Source organism: Mustelus asterias, chromosome 2 (genome assembly GCF_964213995.1).
Source record: "Mustelus asterias chromosome 2, sMusAst1.hap1.1, whole genome shotgun sequence".
NCBI lineage: Eukaryota > Metazoa > Chordata > Chondrichthyes > Carcharhiniformes > Triakidae > Mustelus > Mustelus asterias.
In genome coordinates, this window is record NC_135802.1 from 40,000,283 (window position 1) to 40,026,521 (window position 26,239).

The following is a 26,239-nucleotide window of genomic DNA, read 5'->3' on the forward strand; positions in this document are numbered from 1 at the left end:
TGGGGAGGGGGGGGCAGGGGGTTCCGCCGCCACTCTGCGGGCGATCCCTCCTTCCTGCCAGAGTGGACGTGCAGCCATGCCATCCCACAAACCTTCAGGATGAAGCGATTCCTCGCTAAGAAGATGAAGCAGAACCGGCCGATTCCACAGTGGATCCGCATGAAAACCGGCTACAAGATCAGTACAAGTCCAAGAGGAGACACTGGAGAAGGACCAAGCTGGGCCTGTAAAGGGATACACCATCACTGGTACACTACCAGCCACAGATTACTCTTCCCTGCAGGGTCAAGAGACCGGGAGAGATGGCTGTGGCTGGTAGTGTACCAGTGATGGTGTATCCCCTTACAGGCCCAGCTTGGTCCTTCTCCAGTGTCTCCTCTTGGACTTGCACTGATCTTGTAGCCGGTTTTCATGCGGATCCACTGCTTCATCTTCTTAGCGAGGAATTTGTGGGTTTGTGGGATGGCATGGCCGCACGTCCACTCCGGCAGGAGGGATTCGTTCCTCCGGTGGGGAGGAGGGATCGCCCGCAGAGTAGTGGCAGAACCCCCTGCCCCCTCCCTCCCTACCGATTGGCCGCAGACTGGCAGCGGAACCCCCCCCAACCAGAGGATGATCTGGGTCCCACGGTATGGAGGGTCTTAGTTATGAGGAGAGATTAGGTAAACTGGGGTTGTTCTCCCTGGAAAGACGGAGGATGAGAGGCGACCTAATAGAGGTGTATAAAATTATGAAGGGCATAGATAGTGAACAGTGGGAAGCTTTTTCCCAGGTCGGAGGTGACGAACACAAGGGATCACGGGTTCAAGGTGAGGGGGGCAAGGTTCAACACAGATGTCAGGGGGACGTATTTTACACAGAGGGTTGTGGGGGCCTGGAATGCACTGCCAAGCAAGGTGATTGAGGCGGACGCGCTGGAATTGTTTAAGACTTATCTAGATAACCACATGAACAGACTGGGAATAGAGGGATACAAAAGAATGGTCTAATGGGCACATGAGCGGCGCAGGCTTGGAGGGCTGAAGGGCCTGTTCCTGTGCTGTATTGTTCTTTGTAAATGCATGCAAATGCATTTAAATCGCCGGGCCTCCCGATTCGGGCGCGGGCCGGACCCGTGCCCGAATCGGGTGTCGGTAAAGCCGCGATCTGCTCGGAATCGGGTGCAGATTGCGTCATATGCCCGACGCCCAACTTAACCGCGATGCGAAGTTTTGGTAAAATCGAGCCCATTGTCTGATTTCAAGAAGAAATTAGATATCGCTCTTGGGGCCAAAAGGATGAAGGGATCTGGGGGGAAAGTGGGATCAGGATATTGAATTCGATGATCAGCCTTGATCAAAATGAATGGCAGAGCAGGCTCGAAGGGCCAAATGGCCTACTCCTGCTTCTAGTTTCTATGTTTCTATGTCCTCAAAGAATTCCAGTAAATTAGTTAAACATGACCTGCCTTTCATGAACCCATGCTGCATCTGCCAATGGGACAATTTCTATCCAGATGTTTCGCTATTTCTTCTTTGATGATAGATTCAAGCATTTTCCCCACTACAGAAGTTAAGCTAACCGGCCTATAGTTACCCGCCTTTTGCCTATCTCCTTTTTTAAATGGTGGCATCAAATTTGCCGGAACTGCCCCAGAGTCCAGCAAATTTTGATAAATTACCACTAGTGCATTTGCTATTTCCCCCGCCATCTCTTTTAGTACCCTGGGATGCATTTCATCAGGGCCAGGAGACTTGACTATCTTTAGCCCCATTAGCTTGCCCAACACTATCTTCTTTAGTGATAATGATCATTTCCAGGTCCTCACCTGCCATAGCCTCCTTGTCATTATTTTTTGGCATGTTATTTGTGTCTTCCACTGTGAAGACCGACACAAAAATGCCACAGGAATTTCCTCATTTCCCATTATTAAGTCCCCCTTCTCATCCTTTAAAGGACCAATGTTTACCTTAGCCACTCTTTTTCATTTTATATATTTGTAGAAACCTTTGCTAACTGTTTTTATATTCTGAGCTCGTTTACTCTCATAATCGATGTTACTTTTCTTTATACCTTTTTTCGTGGCTTTCTGTTGACCTTTAAAGATTTCCCAATCCTCTAGTTTCCCACTAATCTTTGCCACTTTGCATGCAGTTTCTTTCAATTTGATACCCTCCTCTATTTCTCTAGATATCCATGGCTGGTTATCCCTTCTCCTACACTCCTTCCTTATCACTGGCATATACTTTTGCTGAACGCTGTGAAAAATTGCTTTGCAAGTCCTCCACTGATCCTCAATTGTCCCACCATAAAGTCTTTGCTCCCAGTCTACCTTAGCCAACTCCTCCCTCATCCCTTTGTAGTCAGTCTCCTTTGTTTAAGTACAAGACACTGGTATTGGATTTTATCTTTTCACCCTCCATCTGTATTTTAAGTTCAACCATACTGCAATTGCTCTTTCTGAGAGGATCCTTAACTGTGAGATCATTACACAGGACCAGATCTCGGATAGCTTGCTCCCTCGTGGGTTCCATTACATACTGTTCGAGGAAACTATCACGGATACATTCTATGAACTCCTCCTCAAGGCTGCCTTGACTGACCTGATTTGACCAATCAACATGTAGATTAAAATCCCCCTTGATAATTGCTGTACCATTTTTACATGCATCAGTTATTTCTTTGTCTATTGCTTGCCCCACCATGATATTATTTAGTGGCCTATGGACTATGTCTATCAGTGATACATAATCTAAATAAGCAGAAAAGATATAGGACTCATAACAGCTGAGAATGGTTTATTGGTCCTGATTCAGAATAATGGATGGGAGAAGTTTGAGATTGCTAATCTCTGTCGCTGGTAGTGGCAGGCTCCTCAGAATGTCTACTGGTGTCAGGTCAAATGAATGGATGATGGTAATCCCCATGGCTGCAAATGACAGTCTCTCATCTGTTTGCCTACAAGTCTTCTCCCTTTGTTCTTTGCCTTTTCAAGTCAGCCGGGATATTAGGAAACTCTTCATCTTCTCCTAGGTGAGGGTAGAAGTGGCAGTTTTCCCTATGAACATAGATACAAATCTACGAATTAGGAACAGGAGCAAGCCATTCAATATGAACATGGCTAATTGGATTGTGGCCTCACTGCACTTTCCTTCTTACCCCCCCGCCTCCCCCCCATACCTTTTGACTCCCTTGTCAATCAATAATCTAATTCTAATTTAAAATATTCAATGATCCTGCCTCCACCACACTTTGGGAAAGAGAGCTCCACAGACTCATGACCCTCTGAGACAAAACATTTTCTCTTCACCTCCATCTTAAATGGGAGATGCCTTATTTTTAAACTGTGTCCCCTAGTTCTAGCCTTTCCCCATAAGGGGAAACATAGGGCTGAATTCTACAGTCTTGTCAGATACCCGTAGAATCCTGATGCCCCGCTGAATGGGGCGTCAGCCTAACTATGGGATTCCCCTGGGTGTCAAGGCAATTGGGATTCACCCATCCCATCCTGTCGGCTCCGATGGCTTTCCGCCGGTAATGGACAGCAACCCAATTATGCAAACCCACTAACTATAAAACAAATAGCAGACTTGATGACCTATTCACCGGCCCCCCTGCCATGCACCCGGCCCCCCAGCGGGAAATGCACTGGGCAGGCTTTGGTGCTGGTAATGACCAGAGTGGGCTTGGTGTGCTGGACCCCAAAGATCCAGGAGAACACCAACAACCCTCTGCAAAGAGGAGAATCCTCCCCACCATCACTCAGATTGCAAGTTAAACCGCCCCCATAACATGCAGGCATGAGGGTGACCCAACCTGAACCCTCCCTTCAGTCCCCCTCCCCACTCAGACTCCCAATGTGGCCTCCTTTCTCCCCAAACATCCATTCAGGCCCCCCTTCAAGCCATACATCTTGGCAGTGCTAACGGTGCGCTGCCCCCTGGCACCCTGGCCTGCTGCCTTATGTCCCGAAGGGGGTGGGTCCAGTGGCCATTTGCTGGAGGCTGCAGAGGATGGATCCTCCCAGGGTTCTGAGGGTTGGGTTGTCCTGGGCTGGAGCAAGGGGTTGATCTCATTGCTCTCCTCTTGGAAAGGGGTCTTGTGGCTGGAGTGCCCCTACTAGCTCTCGCAGACTTGAAGATCACCTCTGGCAATTGATCTCTCCTCTCTGTCAGATGACCTCAAAGCGGTCTGCTTACACCTGTAACTTCTAACAAAGAGAGAGGGAAGTTCCTGCTGCAGAATGGAATGCTACTGTGATTTAAAATCCTGCCAGGTTACCAGGGGGCATGGAGATTAAAGTAACAGGTCACTTCAAAATTTTCACAGCTGACAGGCAGGAATGAAGATATTGATCTCAGAGCTGTCTGAAATCACCATAAGAGTTTTAACAACACCAGGTTAAAGTCCAACAGGTTTATTTGGTAGCAAATGCCATTAGCTTTCGGAGCGCTGCTCCTTCGTCAGATGGAGTGGATATCTGCTCGCAAAGAGGGCATACAGAGACACAAAATCAAGTTACAGAATACTGATTAGAATGCAAATCTCTACAGCCAACCAGGTCTTAAAGATCCAGACAATGTGAGTGGAGGGAGCATTAAGCACAGGTTAAAGAGATGTGTATTGTCTCCAGACAGGACAGCCAGTGAGATTCTGCAAGTCCAGGAGGCAAACTGTGTTACTGATAGTGTGACATAAACCCAAGATCCCGGTTTAGGCCGTCCTCATGTGTGCGGAACTTGGCTATCAGTTTCTGCTCCAGCGACTCTGCGCTGTCGTGTGTCGTGAAGGCCGCCTTGGAGAACGCTTACCCGAAGATCAGAAGCTGAATGCCCGTGACCGCTGAAGTGCTCCCCCACAGGAAGAGAACAGTCTTGCCTGGTGATTGTCGAGCGGTGTTCATTCATCCGTTGTCGTAGCGTCTTCATGGTTTCCCCAATGTTCCATGCCTCGGGACATCCTTTCCTGCAGCGTATCAGGTAGACAACGTTGGCCGAGTTGCAAGAGTAGGTACCATGTACCTGGTAGATGGTGTTCTCACGTGAGATGATGGCATCCGTGTCGATGATCCAGCACGTCTTGCAGAGGTTGCTGTGGCAGGGTTGTGTGGTATCATGGTCACTGTTCTCCTGAAGGCTGGGTAGTTTGCTGCAGACAATGGTCTGTTTGAGATTGTGCGGTTGTTTGAAGGCAAGAAGTGGGGGTGTTCTAATCAGTATTCTGTAACTTGATTTTGTGTTTCTGTATGCCCTGTTTGAGAGCAGATATCCACTCCATCTGACGAAGGAGCAGCGCTCCGAAAGCTAATGGCATTTGCTACCAAATAAACCTGTTGGGCTTTCACCTGGTATTGTTAAAACTCTTACTGTGTTTACCCCAGTCCAACGCTGGCATCTCCACATCATGAAATCACCATGCCAGGAATGATCTTCAGGTCTGCCAGTGCTTGAAGGGGGCAATCCAACCACGAGCCACCCATCTCAGGGATGGGTGGTGAGATCAATCCCTTGCCCCCAACGCGAGTCCACCCAATTCCCAGAATGCTTGGGGGTCCCTTCCTCTGCAGCCTGGCAAAGGTAGAGAGCTTATGGACACTGGATTTACCTCCTTGTTCCCCCCTTGGAGCCCAAGGCATCAAGCCAGGGGCCAGTGTACTATTGACACTGCCAAGGCACATGGCCTGAAGATTGGCCTGAGTGGGAGATCTGAGAGCAGAGGGGCTGAGTGGTGGTCTGAGGGAGAAGAGGGGCTGGGAGAGGATCTGAGGGGGGAGGGAGACTGTGGAGGGCTTGAGGGGGGGGTCAAGCCAGGGGCCACTGTACTATTGACACTGCCAAGGCACATAGAATCATAGAACAACTACAGCACAATACAGGCCCTTCAGTCCACAAAGTTGTGCCGAACATGTCCCTACCTTAGCGATTACTCGGCTTACCTATAACCCTCTATCTTACTAAGTTCCATGTACTTATCTAAAAGTCTCTTAAAAGACCCTATCGATTCTGCCTCCACCACCGTTGCTGGCAGCCCATCCCACACACCCACCATTCTCTGAGTGAAAAACTTACCCCTGACATCTCCTCTGTACCTACTCCCCAGCACCTTAAACCTGTGTCCTCTTGTGGCAACCATTTCAGCCCTGGAAAAAAGCCTCTGACTATCCACTCGATCAATACCTCTCAACATCTTATACACCTCTATCAGGTCACCCCTCATCCTTCGTCTCTCCAAGGAGAAAAGGCTGAGCTCACTCAACCTATCCTCATAAGGCATGCTCCCCAACCCGGGCAACATCCTTGTAAATCTCCTCTGCACCCTTTCTATGGCTTCCACATCCTTCCTGTAATGAGGCGACCAGAACTGAGCACAGTACTCCAAGTATGGTCTGACCAGGGTCTTATATAGCTGCAACATGGCCTGAAGATTGGCCTGAGTGGGAGATCTGAGGGCAGAGGGGCTGAGTGGTGGTCTGAGGGAGAAGAGGGGCTGGGAGAGGATCTGAGGGGGGAGAGAGACTGAGGAGGGCTTGAGGGGGGGGGGGTCAGGTCACTCTCATGCCTGCATGGTGTGGGGGGTGATCCTTAATTTGCATGGTCAGGAGGTGGATGCCCTTTGCTGAGAGGTTGGTGATTCTCCCCTGGTCAGCCAGAGTTGGGGAAGGGGGGGGGGGGGGGGGGGGGGGCTTCACCATTTCTATTTCTGTCGGGAGGTGGCCTGTCTCTGACCACGGAGATTTGGGCACCCTTTAAAAACAGTACCCCGATCTCTGAAAAGCTGGGCTGGCAGTTGGGTTTCCCAGGATGCATAAATTTGCATCCATCAGGTGGTTGAATCCCATCTTAAAGGCACTCCTAGCACAGCAGGAAACACTCTGGTTTTCCCGCTGGCGTGGGCACTTAGTCCTGATTTGGGAGAATCGTGGCCCATATCTGTCCATGATGTTCAAAGAGCAATCCTTCAACTGAACCTCAATCACGACATTGGCACCAACCAAAAAGGTCCTGTGACTTAGACCAACTAAATTATCGAGAACTATTTTATAATGAGTCTCTAAATGTCAAGTTATCAGCACACCCAATTTCCTGTTCTTTTACTTAGCATTGAAATGATCTATTAATTTATTTTCCAATATGCATGCCTCATTTCATTATAGCAGGTCTTTAATCTAATGAATAGAGTCAATGGAAATGCAAAGTTTGATTTCAACCATGTTATACAATGTTTTGCTAAACTGCTGATATTCTACTGTTAAATTGCTTTTGACAGTTTTCTAATTATTTTATTAGGTATACAATTACAAAAAAAATACCTTTTGTGTTCTTCAATTCAAAATGAATTGGTTAAAAACAGGTCAACTGTGTTTTAGAAGGCAGTGTTTTATGCTCATAATTACAGTTATTAAGGCACGTTACAGCTCTTGAATAACTTACAAGGTATTGGTTCACAATGTTCATGGACAACAAAAAGAAAAGCAGCTGGTCGTATATAATGCATTGAGATTTAGACTTCTCTTTGTTGTAGGTTTTCCTCCAGACAGTTGTATAACAGTGTAGACTGTAGTATAAGGGTCTGACACAAGTTAATATAGGAATTCATATGGTACCACCTATGCACTGATGTAAGAGGACACATAATCCGCACCAAGGGATCAGTCTAGTGATGGACAGAACCATGTGCAGAAGCAAACATGGAGAGAGCTCCGAGCTTGAACCTTTTATGCTATGTAATTCTTGTAATTTAATAAATGCATACAGTTAACCAACTTAAGACAATGAAGACCTACCAAATTGCTATGAAACATGTTTTTTTGGGGGGTAAAACCCAAAACCTCACAAAAATGAAGAGAAAATTTAAAATCCTGCAAGAGTAAAGAAAATGCGAAGAAGCATTCTGACTGAAGAAAAGCTCAAAAAGCAGACACACAGAGCAAAATCACCAGGGAAAATCTCCAAAGAAAGGCTTTGAAGCTGAAGGCGGAAGTTTGAGGTTCCTCTCTGCAGTGGAATTGTGGGATATCTTGGGAGTCTAATTTTCAGTTCCCAGAGTGCAGTCAGCAGCCAAAGTATGGGTGAGATAAAGGGCTCGATCTTACCATTGCGCCCCACCGGCCGGTGGACGAGGTGAGCCAGTAAGATTGTGCGAGATCGGATTCACGCCCAATTTCTCGCCTCTCACGATCTTACCTGCACCGGATATCCAGCATGTTTAGCCTCGTGCCCGGAAAGGATGTAAGGCTGTTTCTAATATTTAAATTTATTGAAATATTGATCTAAATGTAATTAGTGAGCCCAGAACAGGATCACCCGGACTCACTTGCCTGTGTGGCCTCGCCGGGGAAGGTTCTCTCCGGCAAGGATCACATATGGTCCCCCATCAACAGGGGGTAGAATTGGTAAAATTGGAGCACATTGAGGCTGCCATGGGAGGCTGTGGCCAAGGGGAGGTGCCCTTTGGGCAGTGCTAGCCTGGTAGTGCAAGCCTGGCATTCTGGCAGTGCCCACTGGGCACTGAGCAGTGCCAAGGCAGCGGGACCAGAGGGGGGGGGGGGGCAGGGCCTACTGGGGGGAGTAGGGCCAGAAAGGGAGGGGCAGACCATTCGGTGGTGGTGGGACCACTGCACACTCTGCACAGCAATCGGTTGGGGGGAGGGAGGGGGGACCGCAGCACACTCTGCAGAAAGATTGGTGGGGGGGAGGGGGGAGCGATCCACACTCTCTGCACTGTAACCGATGGGCAGAGGGAGGGGAGGACCACCGCCGCTCTGCAACGGCGATTGGTGAGAAGAGATAGGGTGGCAATTATTCCAGGTCTGGGGAGATAGCAATCTTCTGGGTGGGAGGGTCGTGAACAGCCACTGAGCTCTGCGGTAGCGTGGGGGAAAGCTACTGGGCCACAGAGACTGGCTGGCTATAGCAGCAGAGATAGTGACAAGTCTATGCTGCTCTCAGCACAGAGACCTGCACATGCACAATGGCACCCTCTGCTGCTAAATGCCAGCTTTCGAGCGATGGAGGCCGGAAGAATTGCGATGAAAGAATCAGGCTGTAAAGACTTGCAAATGATAGCATTCAACACTTTTGCGGCCATAAAGTACAGCACTGAAAGAGAGAAGTCTGCAGCCAGTTGATCCAAGCAGCCATTGTTAAAGGTTTTCAAGCCTAAGCGTGAACAGCATTGCAACAGGAACCCAACAAAACCAGCAGATCCAGGTGGTCTTCAAATGAATAGCGGCAGCATCTTGAATTTCAGCAACCTCTTAAAGCTGAATCTGCACTTTACATTTTTCTAACCATGGATCAGAAATCCACTCTTCCAGATCAATTAGGACATAACTGGAGATTTTGGAGAAAAAGATCCCTTACACACAAGATTGTTTCAGGTCTGGATAAAAAGACAAAATCTCGACAAGTTAATACTTTGCTTTACTCAATAGGCCTAATAGTGGAAGGAATTATTTCACAGATACACCATAGAAAGCATTCTTTCTGGTTGTATCACAGCTTGGTATGGCTCCTGTTCTGTCCAAGACCACAAGAAACTACAAAGCGTTGTGAACATAGCTCAGTCCATCACGCAAACCAAACTCCCATCTATTGACTCTGTCTACACTTCCTGCTGCCTCGGAAAAGCAGCCAGCATAATCAAGGACCCCACGTACCCCAGACGTACTCTTTTCCACCTTCCTCTGTCGGGAAAAGGATACAAAACTCTGAGGTCACGTACCAACTGACTCAAGTACAGCTTCTTCCTTGCTGCCATCAGACTTTTGAATAGACCTACCTCATATTAAGTTGATTTTTCTCTACACCCTAGCTATGACTGAAACACTACATTCTGCACCCTCTCCTTTCCTTCTCTATGTATAGTATGCTTTGTTTGAATAGCACACAAGAAATAATACTTTCCATTGTATACTAATACATGTGATAATAAATCAGATCAAATTATTGTTAGGCAAAGAATCAACAAATCATCTGCTACAGAAGTACTAAAATCATTTGGTCTTAATGTAAGAAGTAGCAAAATCCCTGAAAGCGATTAATTTAATAATTTGACAAGCAGCCAGGAGAACCTGTTGACTAATTCCCCAAGGTCTATGCAGGATGGCTGAATGTTGCGATGATGGAGATCTAAAATGTGAACTTATCAGGGATGGAATAGTTGTTAGGGATAGCTGGCAATGCACTCACAGACATGCTACAAGGAAAGAAAAATCTAACTCTCAAGAAAGCAATCCAGATTGTTAGGCAGTCTGAACTCCGCATGCAACATAGATCCATTTTAGGAGGGTAAGGTAAACTGTGGTACAAAAGAAATTTCACAGTCCTGTTACTTAAACAGGAAAGATACAGTGACACTCCAGTCTGAAGGAAGTAATACCTTAACTGACCAGTAGTACACCATGTCAGCACCATGGAGCAAAGCACAAGCGAGGTCAATGTCCTGTAATTTCAGCTCAATGTTTTCAATGTGACAGAATTGCAGACTTCGGCAAACTGTGCAAGGCCAAAACATCTAAACATACATAGGTCGATACTGCACACCAAGAGCACACAAAGCCGGCAGAGTCCTCCTAGCATTTTCTGTTTTTGTTTCAGATTTCCAGCATCTGCAGCATTTTGCTTTTCACAGCCATGCTTCTTGAATGGGGTCACATCTTGGATTTTCATTTTGGAATGTGACTATTTCAGTTAATGGTTATCTCCCTGACTTTAAATGGGACACAGGATCAAGTCGGTGGATGAGGGAAATGCATTTGATGCAGTTTATGTAAACCTTAGCAAAATCTTTGACAAATTGCCACATGGGAGACAGATTGAGAAGGTTGAAGCATATGGAATTCTCTTAATTCTTCAATAACTTTTAATTAGATTAAAAATGTTTTTAAATGAAGTACCAAAAATTGAATATTAGTTTATTTTCAAACCTATAGAGCACTACATTTTTGCATTATGGAAATATTGATATGATTGTCCTATTGGAAAGTGTATTTTTGGTCATAGCAAACTGAAATTAGCAAGGTGGTAACGCAAGTTAACGCAAGTGTTTAAAAAGCTTTACCAGAAATTGCATCACTCTTGTCAATCTTAAACATATTTCTGGAGAGAGGATGATACTCAAAATAAAATTGATCAAGTTTGACATTGTTTGAAAATTACAGTAACAATCATCTATATTTGTAATACATGCATTTGCATGACTTATGGGGGAGAAGGATTGGACAAAGTGGAACATATCATTGCTCTGTGTATATTAGAGAAATTTGATATTTCTTTTTGCAGTAGTTATTTAGATAATTGGCATGTGGTTTCTGTTAGCTTTTGTGCTGTGGCTTTGCTACAAAATTCTACTTGGATCATGGGAAGAATATAAGCAAATACTGTAAATTAGATTTTTCTGCTGTGCTACGTATGTAAATCGTGAGGACCTTGAGCACATTTTATATGGTGAATGCCACACTCAGAGAATCAATATGTTGTCCATTTATCTTTATTTGTCTTTGTTCTACCTAGGGAATCAAAGATTTTGTTTACAAATATGCCTCAACTCCACAGAATCAGTCATTTTCTGTTCAGTGGATTTAGTTTTGATGGCATCTAGTTCTGAGGAATTACCCATGCAGCTGAAAACTATACAATAATTCATAAACGACCTCACTTCTGACCTTATGATGGAAGGGAAGCCTTTGATGAATCAACTAAAGATATTTGGATCAGGAAGCATTACTAAGAAATGCAGCAGTGTGCTGGGATTGAAAACATTGGACTTCAACAACAAGAAACATTTTCATTTGTTCGAGGTCTGTTTCCAACCACTGGAGAGTTTTCCATTGAACCCCATTGACTTCAATTTTACTAGGGCTCTTTGATGCCCCATGTGGTTGAAAGCTGCCATGATGTTGACGTTAGGCACTCTCACTCCATGAGCGGGATTTGCCATGCACATGTGTGATCAGCTATTCCTCCAGTTTGCTGTAAGAAAAAAAACAAAGTAATGGTCCAACCTTTCAACCAGAGTTGGAACCTGTGTCTGATGCTGATCAGATGGAAAACTACCCACTTACCTGTATACATTGAAAAGGATCTGACTTCGGATTAGTGATACAGAAGAGCTCCTTCAGTGCAAGAATCCTCACATAGAGCCGTGAAGAGAATCAGTGCCAAAGCCATGCCCCTTTTTGCAGCATGAGTTGCCAAATTCTGATAAGTGGTTCAAGCTTTTCAGTGGGTTTGTGAATGGTTCAGTTGGCAAGCGAATAGGGTGGTAGGTGAATAGGGTGAGTGAATTGGTCAGGGGTAGTCAGGTAGGATCAAGGGGGGGGTCAAGGTCAGTGTTTAGTCAGGTCGGGGGTTCAGTAGGTGGAATAGTTTAGTGGGGGCGTCAGGTTGGGTCAGGGGAGTTGGGGGGGAGTTGAGAAGGTGTTGGGTGGTAGGAGCCCATCAGGTTGGATCGGGGGGGGGTGTCAGGGGATGTGGTTAGGAGGTTGAGGGGGCAGTTGGGGGTCTAAGTTGTATCATTACACAGGATTTAGACTAGGATTTTTCTGTCTAACGTTTGCTGGGTAACTGTTTGGGTAAATAAGCCAGAACTGTTTGAAATCTCTGACTCTTACTCAGAGGCTTTTTTTGAGAGTCTTGGAGAGCAGTGGAATTACCCCATCAGAAATTTAAATTTACCGGAAATTCCCATTAAGTCATTGGATCAGGATTTCCACATGGTCCTGAAGCACATCTTATCAGGTATGTCCGGTTCGGACAATTCTGAGACTGGAAAACCTAGGCTAATATGACAAAACACTAAGTACCGAATTTCCTCTCGAGCTGTAGGGAGTTCAGAGAGGTGAAGGACAAGAATTTTCACTCACAAGCCATGTGCTCCATAAGTACCATCAAATCCACAGGTTAAGTAAATTTACATTTTCACCATGTACTCAACTCCCGAGTAAAGCAGGAAATAAATCACTAGGCAGGGAAAGAGAGGCAGACAGGAAATCTGTTGAGTTTAAGCCTGCAGCAACAAGTTTCTTCTATCTACCTAGTTATTTTTTTTCCTGCCTTACTCATGGGTTGAGCTCCCATCCAGCCACTGATAAATATGTAAAATTATCTTTGAAGCATTTTCTTTGTGGTCCCCTGGAACCAAAGGCAGCGAATTTACAGTTCATGGGACCCTGCACTCACCTTCATTTCTGAGGCCTGCCCCCACCAACTTCACGCCCCTCCTGACTTCAGCCACCCTCGCCCTACAGAACGCAAAGGTGGAAGCCACAGAAATATACAAATTGATCACTGCTTTTTAACTTGTAAAAACACACCTGTAGGAGTAATTGCTGAATTGAAATCCAAGCTTACCTCTTTTTAGAATGACGATAAAGATGGTCAATATTGTGATGTGAGTCTTGAGGAAAGCTAACTTGCTGATGAACAATGAGATAGAAAAATGTGCCAATGACATCACTGCAGCACAGGCCAGCGGAGGACAGAATGAGCCAGTCCAGTGAAGGAGCAAATGCTCCAATCAACAAGATCCATACACTGCCATTCAGTATATTTCATAGCGTCTCATGCAGTTTCAAAGATAAAAGTTAACTACTTCCGCTCTCAAAATCAAAGAAGGTATTGCTGCAAATTCACGTGAGTGGAGTGTCCAGTGAGTCCAAGTCCAATATTAATGACTGTCTGGCAGGATTCCATTCTTTGCCCTAAAGACCTTCTGAAGCCAGTCTTGAGAGTGATGGTAGTTAGAATTATCAGCTTGTGACCAGCTGCTGTCATTACAAAAGACCAACAGTGTCCATTTTGAAAAACAGAATTTAAACGAGAATATGGAAGAGGAACAGAATTTTAGGATTATTTTTCTTCACCTTTGTTGGCATGGCAATTTAGATAGCTTTTTTTCTACACTTTTCCTCTATAAAATCATCAATTACATCATCGTAGGTAAAATCTTGTAAAGACACACTCTCAATCAGCAATATTGCTGAACTCGTCAAATGTTCCTGCCTCATTGTACTTCACAAATAAGTTTTAACTCTTTTTAATACACTGAAAGAACATTTACTGGAAGCATTTGTGACAGGTACTGCTAAAAATATTTTCAGAATGGTTTCCACATTTGGAAAGATTGCCTGCAAACCATCACGTACAAGACTGTACAAATCAGCTGGTGATCTCAAAGCACAGAGCTCATCATTATTGATAAAATAAATGAATTGTTTCACTTCATCTTTAAAAAGATTTGTGTCTATGTTCTACCAGTAGAATTCACTTAATTTCTTACTGCAATGACTTTTAGCATTTTCATCACAGCTTTTGTCAAAAAGCATGCAAAATAAATCAACAGTTTTCTTCAGATTCACCTCTACTTTGCAATTGCTCCACCATTGTGTCACAAATAACATTGACAGTCTTAACGATGATCTTCTCTTTCCATTATAAAGTGATTTAATTGTCTCTAGTTTTATTGAAAAATAACTTCCTGCATCTTGTACTCTTCTCATCATTTCAGAAACCCTATATTTCTTGTTAAATTTTAATCCCTCTGCTTCCACCGAACCTAAATTTGCAATAATTTACAAAACCGTTGTCTCCAGACACTCAGAAGTGTGGGATTGTAGCTGGGCAAAGCAAAGAAATCGCTCTACCATCGCTGGTCACATATCTTAAAATTAATGTTAATTGGTCCACGTGACTCATCACATTAGATCAACTATTATGGAATAGTACTTGTCATCTCTTACTTCATTAGTGAATAGGTTTCTGACCCGCTATGCCATTATAGTGATGAAGTCATCATAGGTTTGGTGCATTAAAAAGTTGATTTTCTTCGAGCCACAATATTGATAATTTTTCAAATGTTCTTTGAGAAGCTCATCAAATTCACTGAGATATTCAAGGCTGGCTAAAAAAATTACCTCTTCGATTTGACGATGCTGACTTATCATGTTCTCTTAGCGGTAGTCCCAAAGAAGACAACAGTTTGATTATGGCAATAACACGTCACAGCATTTTCCTCCAACAAGAACACTCCTTTTCAAACTGAGCTGCTAACGCAGAATTAATTCTTCCAAATAATTTTCATCTTTGAACAAACGCATATATAGTTTTAATATGAGAAAGTTTCATGATCAGCAAGATCTCTTGCAACATTTCTCCAGTTAGAGTATCCATCAATGAATGCTTGTTTCCCTTTACTAGATCCAGGGAATAATTTGCAAACAAAACAGTAGACTGCCTTAGAGGTTTCTGAGAAAATCAACCAACTTCTAGGTCTGTCATCCTATTTCATTAATCCTCAGAAAATGGGATTTATGAATTTAATCCACTTCCGGCCCCCAACCTCAAACACTTTTCTTAAATTATCCACATTACTTATGCTTTCTGGTTTATTTAGCATGAAATGTTTTTTCATAGAATCATAGAACCTCTGTATATACAATTAAGGTGCCTTCCCTTGTTTGAGGCCACCACTGCAAGATTTGTATGTCACAGCCAACAACATAAGATTTTAGGTTTTGAACAAAAAAATGTGTTCATCTAAATTTCTACCAACCGAGATGTTGTCTGATGACTTGGTTAGCCTGATTCACATATGTTGCTTTTCTAGCTCTTATCAGAATTTAATATTTTTTGCTTACATTCTTAGGAAGCTGGCGAAATGGTTCGCTCCTTTGTTGGTGGTCTGGAATTAATTGTTAATTTGCTAAAATCTGATGACATAGAGGTTCTGGCCAGTGTTTGTGCAGCTTTAGCCAAAATAGCCATGGATGAAGAAAACTTAGCAGTTATAACGGATCATGGAGTTGTCCCAATGTTGTCAAGTTTAACATACACGGTAAGTAAAAATTTAACCCAACAGGTCCACACTGATATTTATACACCACCAAGGCCTCCTCCCACCCTTCTTTATCTAATCCCATTAAAATACCCTTATGTTCCTTTCTCCCTCATGCGTTTATCTAGCTTCCCTTTAAAGGCATCTTTGCTAATTACATCAATATTCCTCATGGTAGCAAGTTCCACATTTTAGCTACTCCGATGTGGGCCAGAATTTTACATTGCTTGGGCGGGCATGCCCCTGACCCAGAAGCGTGTGAAATCAAGTGAGAAGATGTCAGATGTGAATCCCGATGTCATGCACCCTTACGCGATAATTTGGTCAGCGTGTGTGCCCAGGAGTTGGAAGCGCATCTGCTGACAATCAAGCAGGCAAATTAGCCCATTAAGGAACTAATTGACTGCAATTTTACGTGGCCTGTATGCTTTTATGGTTGTCCAGCAGGCCAATTATGTTTTAGCTGCAGCCTTGATCCAGAGCGGGATGAAATGAAGTTTGAAATGACTGAGGTTTATGTTTGACTGTATTACCACGAAATTCTTAGCAGTGTTTCTCCACAGCAGCTGTCCTCTGAGGGAGCACGTAAGAAGTACAAGACCACACTCTCCCTTATCTCGGTATCCTCCCTCCCTCCCACCCACTCTCTGCCCTCTTCTCATTCTCACCCTGCCCTCTCCCCACCCTCACCCTGCCCGCTCCAGCAGCATTAAGCTTTTCCCGGCACATGTTTCACACTAGCTGGCCATTAACGTGGACCATAAAGTGTCTTTCCAAGGAGAGGAGCACTCTGCATACACAGTACACTGACAAAATAATCTATGAGAGTACTGGTGACTGAGCATGTGTACCCAGAGCTTCTTGGAATTGATTTCTAAGTTCCCCTTCTCCCCAGAAACTCCCCCGGAGCCTGGCTCTGTTCCCCCCCGGAGGCCGGCTCTCCTCCCCCCACCCCCGAAGAGGCTGGCTCTGCCCCCTTCCCCCCACCCCCGCAAAGACTGGCTCTGCTGCCCCCCTGCGGAGTTGCCTCTTTCCCCACATTATTCAAGGCTGAGATAGACAGCCTTGAATAATAAGTAATTATTAATCATAATAATCGGTAAGGGAATCAAGGGTTATGGAGATAAGGTGGGAAAGGGGAGTTTAGGATTACCATTAAATGGCAGAGCAGACTCGATGGGCCAAATAGCCTACTTCTGTTTTTACATCTTATTGTCTTAAACATTATGAACAGCTGAGGCCCAAGTACTGATATTTGCAGTACCTCACTAGTCACTGCTAATTATCCCCAATTCCCAAACATGTGCTTTGTTCTGAAAAGTATACAGATGCTTTAAGACCTTCCTTTGTCACCAGTTACTTCAAAACCTTTCTTTTCTGTAGAAAATGAATAATTTAACTTCCTTATTGACATAACTGTAGACATTACATCTACACTGCAAAACTCAGAGAGATAGTCCATTGTTTAATGTTTTAACACTTTCATCTCTGACCTTCTAAAGCAAACATAGGTCACCCTTTGAATTGCAATGACTCTAGGTTTGCTTACCAGCTTCTCAAACCTTTTATCTTGCATTTAAAATTTCAATCCCCAAACTAAAAGTTACATACCTAAAACATACGAATTATTAAATCACATATGCATAATATTATACAAAGCCCTAGTTACATTACCTCTGAATTACTATGAGCAGTTCTGAGCAACATATTTTGTGAAGGATATATTACCCTTGGAAAGAATGTAGTGTAGTTATAATAAAATGATGCCTGGAGTCCAAAGGTTAAGTTACAAAAAGCAAAGCTAAGAAGATTGCTTGAAACATGCCATTTTGTGGACTTTTATTTAGTGTCTCAGCTTCTGGTAAAATCAAAAAATGATTTTAATCAATAATTAAAGACTGTGAAATTGAATTTTGTATATATAAAATCATAGCAGTTATAATTATTTGATATAGACATTAATAACATTAATATTCCCAGTGATCAAATGACATGCTTGTTTTATTCTTCTTACAGAAAGATGATATGCTTCGCGAACATTTAGCAGATGCTGTTGCCTGCTGTTGTAAGTGGGGTAACAACAGGGTTGCCTTCGGATCAACTGGGGCTGTGGCCCCACTGGTCCATTATCTAAAATCAAAAAATCCCTTTGTACATCGTGCTACAGCACAAGCTCTGTACCAGCTTTCATTTGACCCCAAAAACTGCATTACCATGCATGAAAATGGTGTGGTTAAGGTAAGTTCAAACAACTCCCAAAAGTTACGAGTAAATATATTTGATCCTTTACAGCGTTTTTTATTGCTTTATTTTGCATTTTTCCAGGCAGAGTAATTGGTAAATGGCAAATCTTAATATCTGAATATAAAAAAACTTTGTCTTGGCAATCATCTAGGGAACATATTCTAAAACATAGATGATCTAGGCCTGATTTTCTGTAGCTTATCCAGTAGATTCCCTGGTGTGTTGAGGGGCGAGGATTGTGAGATGCTGAACTTTCTGAGATGAAGAGAATCATAGAATCATAGAATCCCTACAGTGCAGAAGGAGGCCATTCGGCCCATCGAGTCTGCACCGACCACAATCCCACCCAGGCCCTACCCCCACATATTTTACCCGCTAATCCCTCTAACCTATGCATCTCAGGACTCTAAGGGGCAATTTTTAACCTGGCCAATCAACCTAACCCGCACATCTTTGGACTGTGGGAGAAAACCGGAGCCCCGGAGGAAACCCACGCAGACACGAGGAGAATGTGCAAACTCCACACAGACAGTGACCCGAGCCGGGAATCGAACCCGGGACCCTGGAGCTGTGAAGCAGCAGTGCTAACCACTGTGCTACCGTGCCGCCCTGAGAATGTCATAAAAATTACAAAATTGAAGCAGGCCATTTGATCAACCAGGCTGTTTATCCTGCATATGAACAGTAATCCTAAACCAAGGTTTGACCCATTTCCCTCAACTACCTATTTTAACCTATTCTTAAATGATAGCATGTACCTGAAATTCCCTTAGAGCTTTTTCTATGCTGCCACTGTAATTTTTGAAAATGCAGTGGAAACCCTCTTTGCCCACACACCTGGAAACTTACGACAACAGAGGGTAAACATTGGTCCAAACCATCCAGCGCGCAAAACAGCAAATTCTAGGTTTAAATCTGTGTTGTGCATTGGGAACCTACGGATGTCCTGGCGTACATGCATACTTTTAAATTGCCCGGGACATTTAAACTTCTAATCGGTTGATTTGCACTACCTAGGACCTTCTGCGAAATTCTTTGACATTGAACTCAGTGATGGAGACTTGGGCAAGATATGCAATGCTTACCTGGATTCTTACACTCGTTAATAACTAGTCTAACTCAGATTAGGCAGCAGGTGGCAGTTCTCAGGTGTCAGAAAGCAGAAAATCAGGAAGGTGTGAAGTAAGACAGGATAGAGTAGAAAGCAAGAGATCCATGATGATCATGCTATCAGCACTCTGCTCATCATACTAGATAGCAAGATGAGGATGTGCTGGGAGTTGAGAAGGGTTATAAGCCAGGAACATACTGGTATTCTCAATGGTCTCAATGACACTGGATAACTCAGGCTTTATTACAGTACACCCAAGATGCTCAGAGCCATATCCTCAGTAGGTCTCAGGAGATGGAAGGGTTCTTTGTCCCCAAACAATTCTGCCCTGCTCCTTTCTATTATGTGACACCCTTTCCTGCAAGTTAGAGGGAAGAATGTCAGTGTGATGATGTGACTTCTATAGCTGAATAGCTGAAGGTGTGTGGAAGCAACGAGAGGTGGGTGAGAGGTTGACAGCATTGTTGTTGGTAAGGCAGTATATTTGGTTGTTATGTTTGAGACATGATGAGTGAGTGATTAGTCCATCGAGCAACTTGAGAGGTAGATCCTTTGACAATTAGGAGACGTCATGTTAAAGTGCATTCCCTGAACTTGACCAGTTGTATGAGGCCACTATGCTGCTTGTGGCATTGTTAGATGTTCTCAGGTCTAAGTACCAGGAATCGATTACCCTGATCACTTGTTCCCATTCTCTTCTTAAGGTGGTTTTTGAGGGCCTCCTGCCCACCTTCACTACTAATGCCACCAGTGTTGCAACCTTCATTCTGGAAATCTCTGTCCTGCAGTTCCATTTTCCAAATTTTAAATTGCAGCAATAATATTCAGTGCAGTTTCCCTTTAAAAGGGATACACTGCCTTCGCGGAGATCTTGTGGTGCAGTGGTAGCATCCCTGTCTCTAAGCCAGAAGCTCCATCTCAGGACTTGATGGCTAAGAAAGGTGCATTCAGAATGAGACCAACAGGTTAAGTACAACTTTTAAATCCTTCCAACGAACGCCAATAGTAAGTGCTAAGAGCGGGAGGGATTCTTGGTCAGCCATGTGATGGAAAGAAACTATTCATAGTTCCAGGTTACAACTTGCATGTAAAAGTGTATGTTGCCACAGCAACTAAGACTCTTTCAGGGACTCAGTTGGCTGGATGGCTGGTGTGGATCAGTTTGGTGTCAACAGCATGGGATTTGATCATTGCTCTGGCTGGGACTTGCCTCCTTGCCCTGCCTGAGAAGGAGGTCATGGCTGTGGGTTGGACCTGAAGGAGTAGATTGCCTTTAAGAACAAAAGGTTGGCTGGACAAAGTGCTATTGACACAACACTTCAGCTGAGTGCAGAGGCAGCTAGCAGTGTGGTAAACATACAACCCTATGCTACAATCATGATAATGTGATGGAAGAACCAAACTTCCAATGGAACCAATGTGGCCAAGTTGCAGATCATAATACCCACATCTAAGAAACAGAGCTAGACAGTTTTTATCCCAAAATCTATTCCAAGTGCTGCCTGGGACATTAACCAGGCTATATGCTTACTTTATTTATTCATCCGAGGGACATGGGTGTCACATGGGCTGGCCAGCATCTATTGCCCATCCCTAGTTACCCTTTGAGGGCAGTTGAGAGTCAACCACATTGCTGTGGCTCTGGAATCAAATGTAGACCAGACCAGGTAAGGACAGCAGATTTCCTTCCCTAAAGGTCTTCAATGAACCAGATGGTTTTTTCCAACAATCGACAATGGTTTCATGGTCATCAGTAGATTCTTAATTCCAGATTTTTTAAATTGAATTCGAATTCCACCATCTGCCATGGCGGAATTCGACTCAGGTTCCCAGAGCATTACCTTGAATCTCTGGATTAATAATCTAGGGGGTGGCACGGTGGCACAGTGGTTAGCACTGTTGCCTCACAGCGCCAGGGATCCAGGTTTGATTCCCGGCTTGGGTCACTGTCTGTGCAGAGTCTACATGTTCTCCCCATGTCTGCGTGGGTTTCCTCCGGGTGCTCCGGTTTCCTCCCACAGTCAGAAAGAGGTGCTGGTTAGGTGCATTAGCCATGCTAAGTTCTCCCTCAGTGTATCTGAACAGGCGCCAGAGTGTGGCAACTAGAGGATTTTCATAGTAATTTCATTGCAGTGTATATGTAAGCTACTTGTGATGCTAATAAATAAACTTAAACTTAAAATATCACTAGGCCATCGCCTCCCCTCGACCTTGCCATGCTTTATCATTTGAACCGCTTCCCCTTGAAATTTTGTTAAGTGTACAGATCTGGGTTTGTTTCTCTCAGTTCCTCTTCTTTATTGGCATATTCCACAATCCAGCACTGCTGGTAGGAACACGATTTACAGGCATCTTGAGAAATTACAGGTGCCCAAAGCATGATTTTGCCTCCATTAATTTGAACGGATGGAAATTAAAAGGCTGCGAATACAAGATTCCCTGAAATGTACTCCTGGCTGGATTGCTGAATTTCTTCTTAAATTCCAAGAAAAGAAACATATTAGAGCATTGAGTTCATGTGAGAATCACGTTTGGTATGTTTAGTACCATGAGGGCTGCAACAATACTTTTCGAAGCAGTCTTCCCTTAGGCAAAATTGGAAAATAATTTCTGGCATAGAATCCCCCATAATTAAGTTATTCATTCCTATTTTCATGACCCCTATAATGACTTATTATCCTAAACTAACATTACCTAGTCTTGCACTTCTCTTCAGATAATGCAACGTCTTTTGAACTTCCTGTCAAAATTAGCAATGTTAATGTATTCAGAGTTTTAAAAAAATCCTAATGTTGCTATATTCATGGCCATAGCACTATTGTACCAAATCATTTATATGAATGTTTAAAGGTCCAATCTCTAAGAAATGTATTTTGATAAAGTAGGGTAGTGATGGAAAGGGTGGGATTGGATGGAACCAAGAAAGATAAACAGAAATTAAGAGACAAATCATAGAAAATAAAAGCAAAATAAATAGTTTAATAGCAGCACTTAGCTACCATGAAAGGAACACTTAATTTGGGGGATTACAATTTTAAGTACAATTGGGGTGATTCACCAGCCCCTTTCACACAGGCGCAAATCCTGTTATGGCCAGAGATTCTTGCGTAAAGTGCCATTATGGGATTTGCAATGAGGAGATCTCATTTTGAGATTCTCCTGGTTCCTAGCTGTTGACATAACCTGGTTCACGTCCAACGAGTGTGTGAGCCAGATTATCATACATAAATATTAATTTACCTATTCAAAATCATCTTTAAGCTGAATTCACCACGATCCTTAAATTCTTCTACCCACCGGCATGATGTGAAGCCAATGGGAGGTGAGTGGGGTGTCTGAGGGGAAAGGGGACTGTTTTGGGGTTCTGAGGGGGAAGAGGTGCTGAGTGGGAGTTGGGTCCGGTCACCCTCATGCCTGCATGGTGGGGGGGTGGGGGCGGGGGGGTGACCCGTGATTTGAGTGGTGGGGCAGGGAGGATATCTCTCTTTTCTGAGGGGCTAGTGTATCCCGTGGCCCCTTGAGGTCCAGCACGTCATGTCCCTGCTTGTGGGTAACAATTGTAAAGACTGCCCGGTGCCGTTCCCGCTGGTGCGCCGGGTGAAGGGTGGGAGGCTGGTGAATTGGCTGTCAAACCTGCTAATGACATTCAAAAAAGTGGGTTTGCATAATTATCAGGTTGCCACCCACTCTGGGCAGGAACCCGATCAGAGCTGGCGGGGTGGGTCGGGTGAATCCCAAAGCCCTCGCGCCTGCCAGGAATCCCAATTTTTGGCTGATGCCCCATTCACTAGAACATCGGGATTCCCGCCAGCCGTCAGAGGAGGTCAGAGAATTGCCCCCTAAGTGTCATCTCCAGCAGGAAAGGCGGTACGATTCCCACCGGGTAGGTCAGCGTGATCCTGAGTGCAATACACCTCCACTTATTAATTGTTTTGGAGGGGGGTCATTTGCATTGTGAAAGAGAGGGGAGAACCTAAACCCGTCAGCAAGGTCGGCTCCTCAGAGATCATGGCACCATTTTCAAAGTTCAGATTCTCTCTCCTTTTCCCTTTCCTTTTCTTTCCTTTCTTTCTATTTCTTTTTCTTCTGCTTTTAATCGCAATTCAAACTCTTTAATTTCCTTTCCATGTACAAGCTGTTTTAATTCTTCTGATGTAGAGATGCCGGTGTTGGACTGGGGTAAGCACAGTAAGAAGTCTCACAACGCCAGGTTAAAGTCCAACAGCTATTGGACTTTAACCTGGTGTTGTGAGACTTCTTACTGTAATTCTTCTGCTCTTTGTTCCTCCCTTTCTCTTGCTTATTCTCCTGCAATTGCCTCCGTTTCTCTGGCTTTTGCTACTCTCTGTTTCCTTCGCTTCTACTTCAAGCTGTTTTATTTGTAATTGAATTCTGGTCATTTTCAATGATTCTGACAGTGTTTCTGGCAATGTTAAATGCTAAGCTATCGCCACAATTAACTCTGCCTTCTTCGCCCATCAGTTAATGTCAACTGCAACGTTTTTGCCAATTCCAAAAGCTTTATTTTAGTCATCTTTTGTAAACCATCCTGAGTGTTTTCTTCCACCCCCAGGGAACCTTTAGCCTCTGAAAGAGTCATTATTCCACAAGGAATTCCCTATTTAAACCGAATGTAACACCTGCAAAGAAAACATAAATATACTCGCCACTCACTGTGTTTGAGTCCGTTAATCCCAAACCAAACAAGGAATATAGATTATAATCCTGCAAAAGTGCTCCTAATCATTAAGACCCTGGCCAAAAACTCCAAGGTGTTTTATGAAGATAGCCTAGACCCTAGGTTTTTACAATTGAATTTGACACAGGTGAGCATAAAGTGTTTCACTCCAGGTATGATTCAAGTGACCCACTAGGAAGCTTTTATCAAGCAAAGTTTATTTAAGGACATATTTAAAATGTAATAAAAAGATTTAGCATAACTTTTACCAATTACAAGAATCAAACATGATATACTATAAACCTCACAGCTCGCTATTTATGATGTTCCAAGTCAAACAACATCCCATAAACATACACCCCTTTCTGGACTTGGCACAAAAAAGCAAGTATGCTCATGTGGTGCTGGATCTTCAGCTTTTTAACACCTACTGTGAATTGGGCCTTTGAATACTGGAACAAATCTCTGAGGCTTCATAGTCCTGGAATTTCCCAAAAAGCTTCTGAAGAGAGAGACAGAGAGAGAGAGATAGATACTGTCTGCTTCCAGTAGCTTCTAACACCAACGAAACCAAAACTAAAAACTTGAACTTTTCTGTGGAACAAAACTGTCTCCAAGCAACCCCTGACCTGTCAATCATGTTCCACCTAGAAATCCCAAGTGTTCATTAAAAACCACAAGACCCTGCATTAGTCCAGATTAAAATAAACATGATGCCCATTATATTGCTTCAGTAGCAATTGGAGATAACAGCTGTAGACAAAACGGTGCCAAAATAAAATGCTACGAGCTGCTTGAAAATCTGCAAGGAAACATGATTAAAATACATTTCTTAAAGGCACAGTATCGTCATACCTGTCTAATCCTTTTAGAATTTTATAAGTTTCTATGAGATTCCTTCTCACTCTTCTAAACTCCAATGAATATAATCCTAACTAACTTAACCTTCCCCATATGACAGACCTGCTCTCCCAGGAATCAGCCTAGTAAACCTTCGCTGCACCTCATCTATAGCCAGGACATCCTTCCTCAGATAGGGACACCAAAACTGCACACAATACTTCAGGAGAGGGTTTCAAAGAATTCAACTTGTTGGGAAGGCTCAAATCAAGCTGTGTGCATACATTGGGACTGAGTGCACCCCCAACCCAGCGCAGAATGGTGAGGTCAACCCCTTGCTCCCAACCCGAGCCCATCCAACCCCCAGGACCCCTGAGGAACCCTTGTTCTGTAGCCTGGCAGCAGCAAAGTGGCAAATGGCCACTGGACCTCCTTGAGCCCCTCGGAGCCTGAGGCTCCAGGCCAGAGTTGGTGCCAAGGGCCAGAGCACCATGTGTGCATGCCTGAAGCGGGGCGGGACAAAGTGGGGGGTTTAAGGCGAGAGGGGAGCAGTGGGGGGCTCTGAGGAGGAATCAGGCTGAGTGGGGAGTCTGAGGGGGAAGGGAGGCTGAGGGGTTTCTGGGGCGTTCGGGCACGCTCATGCCTGCCTGAAGTGGGGTCGGCATTACGCGTTATTTGTGGGTGAGGAGGAGGATACCCCTCTTAGTGAAACGTTGGTGGTGCTCCCCTGGTTAGTGGGGGAGGAGATACCATTTCATTTTTGGGGGAGGGGAGCCTGTCTCTGTGCATGAAGTGACCCAGTCTTGGAACAGCAGGTCTGGCTAGTGGGTTGCTCAAAATGAGCTCATCTGCATCTTTCAGGTGGGTTAATCCCAACTGACAGATGTTGTCGACGCCAGCGGGAAACACTTATTTTCCCACCGGCATGGGCGATTAGCCTGAAAACGGGAGAATTCGGCCTGGTCATCTTTTCGGAGAATTGCGCTGTAATTTATCTCACCTGCATTGTTGCCACTGGTCATGCACTATAACAGTTCTGGAACTTTGTAACTTAGTAGAAATGATCTGGTTTATACCAAATGTTGCTTCATTGGTGAACAATTATCTATTATTTAGTTTTAGTAATATTCCAGATCACAACTACTTTAATTTTTGCCTTCAGCTACCCTGAATATCAGTCCGTACCAATAGTACCTCACAAAATCCAGAAGCACCACTGACAGAACTGATGTAGCCTTAAAAGATTAAGTATGTCAGCTGCATTCCTGAAGTTAGAAGTAAATGGTGCTGTCTAGTCATTGAGCTCTGATTGATGCCAGACAAATGATTATTGATGCAGAAATTAAACAAGCTCCCCAAATATAAAATGGGGTTTCAAGAGCTGCCTTGGAAAGGATGCAGACAAGTGGAGTTGACAAAACCTGTTTTGTTTTTTTCGTAGTTGGTTTTGATGGAGAAAAAAATCCTTCCCAAAGGAATTAAAACATTTTCTTTTAATTCCAAAATTTAATCAAAATAGATTGCTCAGACTAGTTTGGATGCCTCAAAATTTC

General features: G+C 44.0%; 1 protein-coding gene across 1 annotated transcript in view; it reads left to right on the plus strand.

The window, feature by feature from the left end:
* odad2 (outer dynein arm docking complex subunit 2) overlaps positions 1–26,239 on the plus strand; it is a 247,559-nt gene that overhangs the window by 183,753 nt on the left and 37,567 nt on the right. The window contains exons 20-21 of the mRNA XM_078200227.1: positions 15,625–15,813; positions 17,830–18,051. Of these exons, the coding sequence (XP_078056353.1) occupies positions 15,625–15,813; positions 17,830–18,051 (411 nt within the window). The remainder of the gene's footprint in view (positions 1–15,624; positions 15,814–17,829; positions 18,052–26,239) is intronic.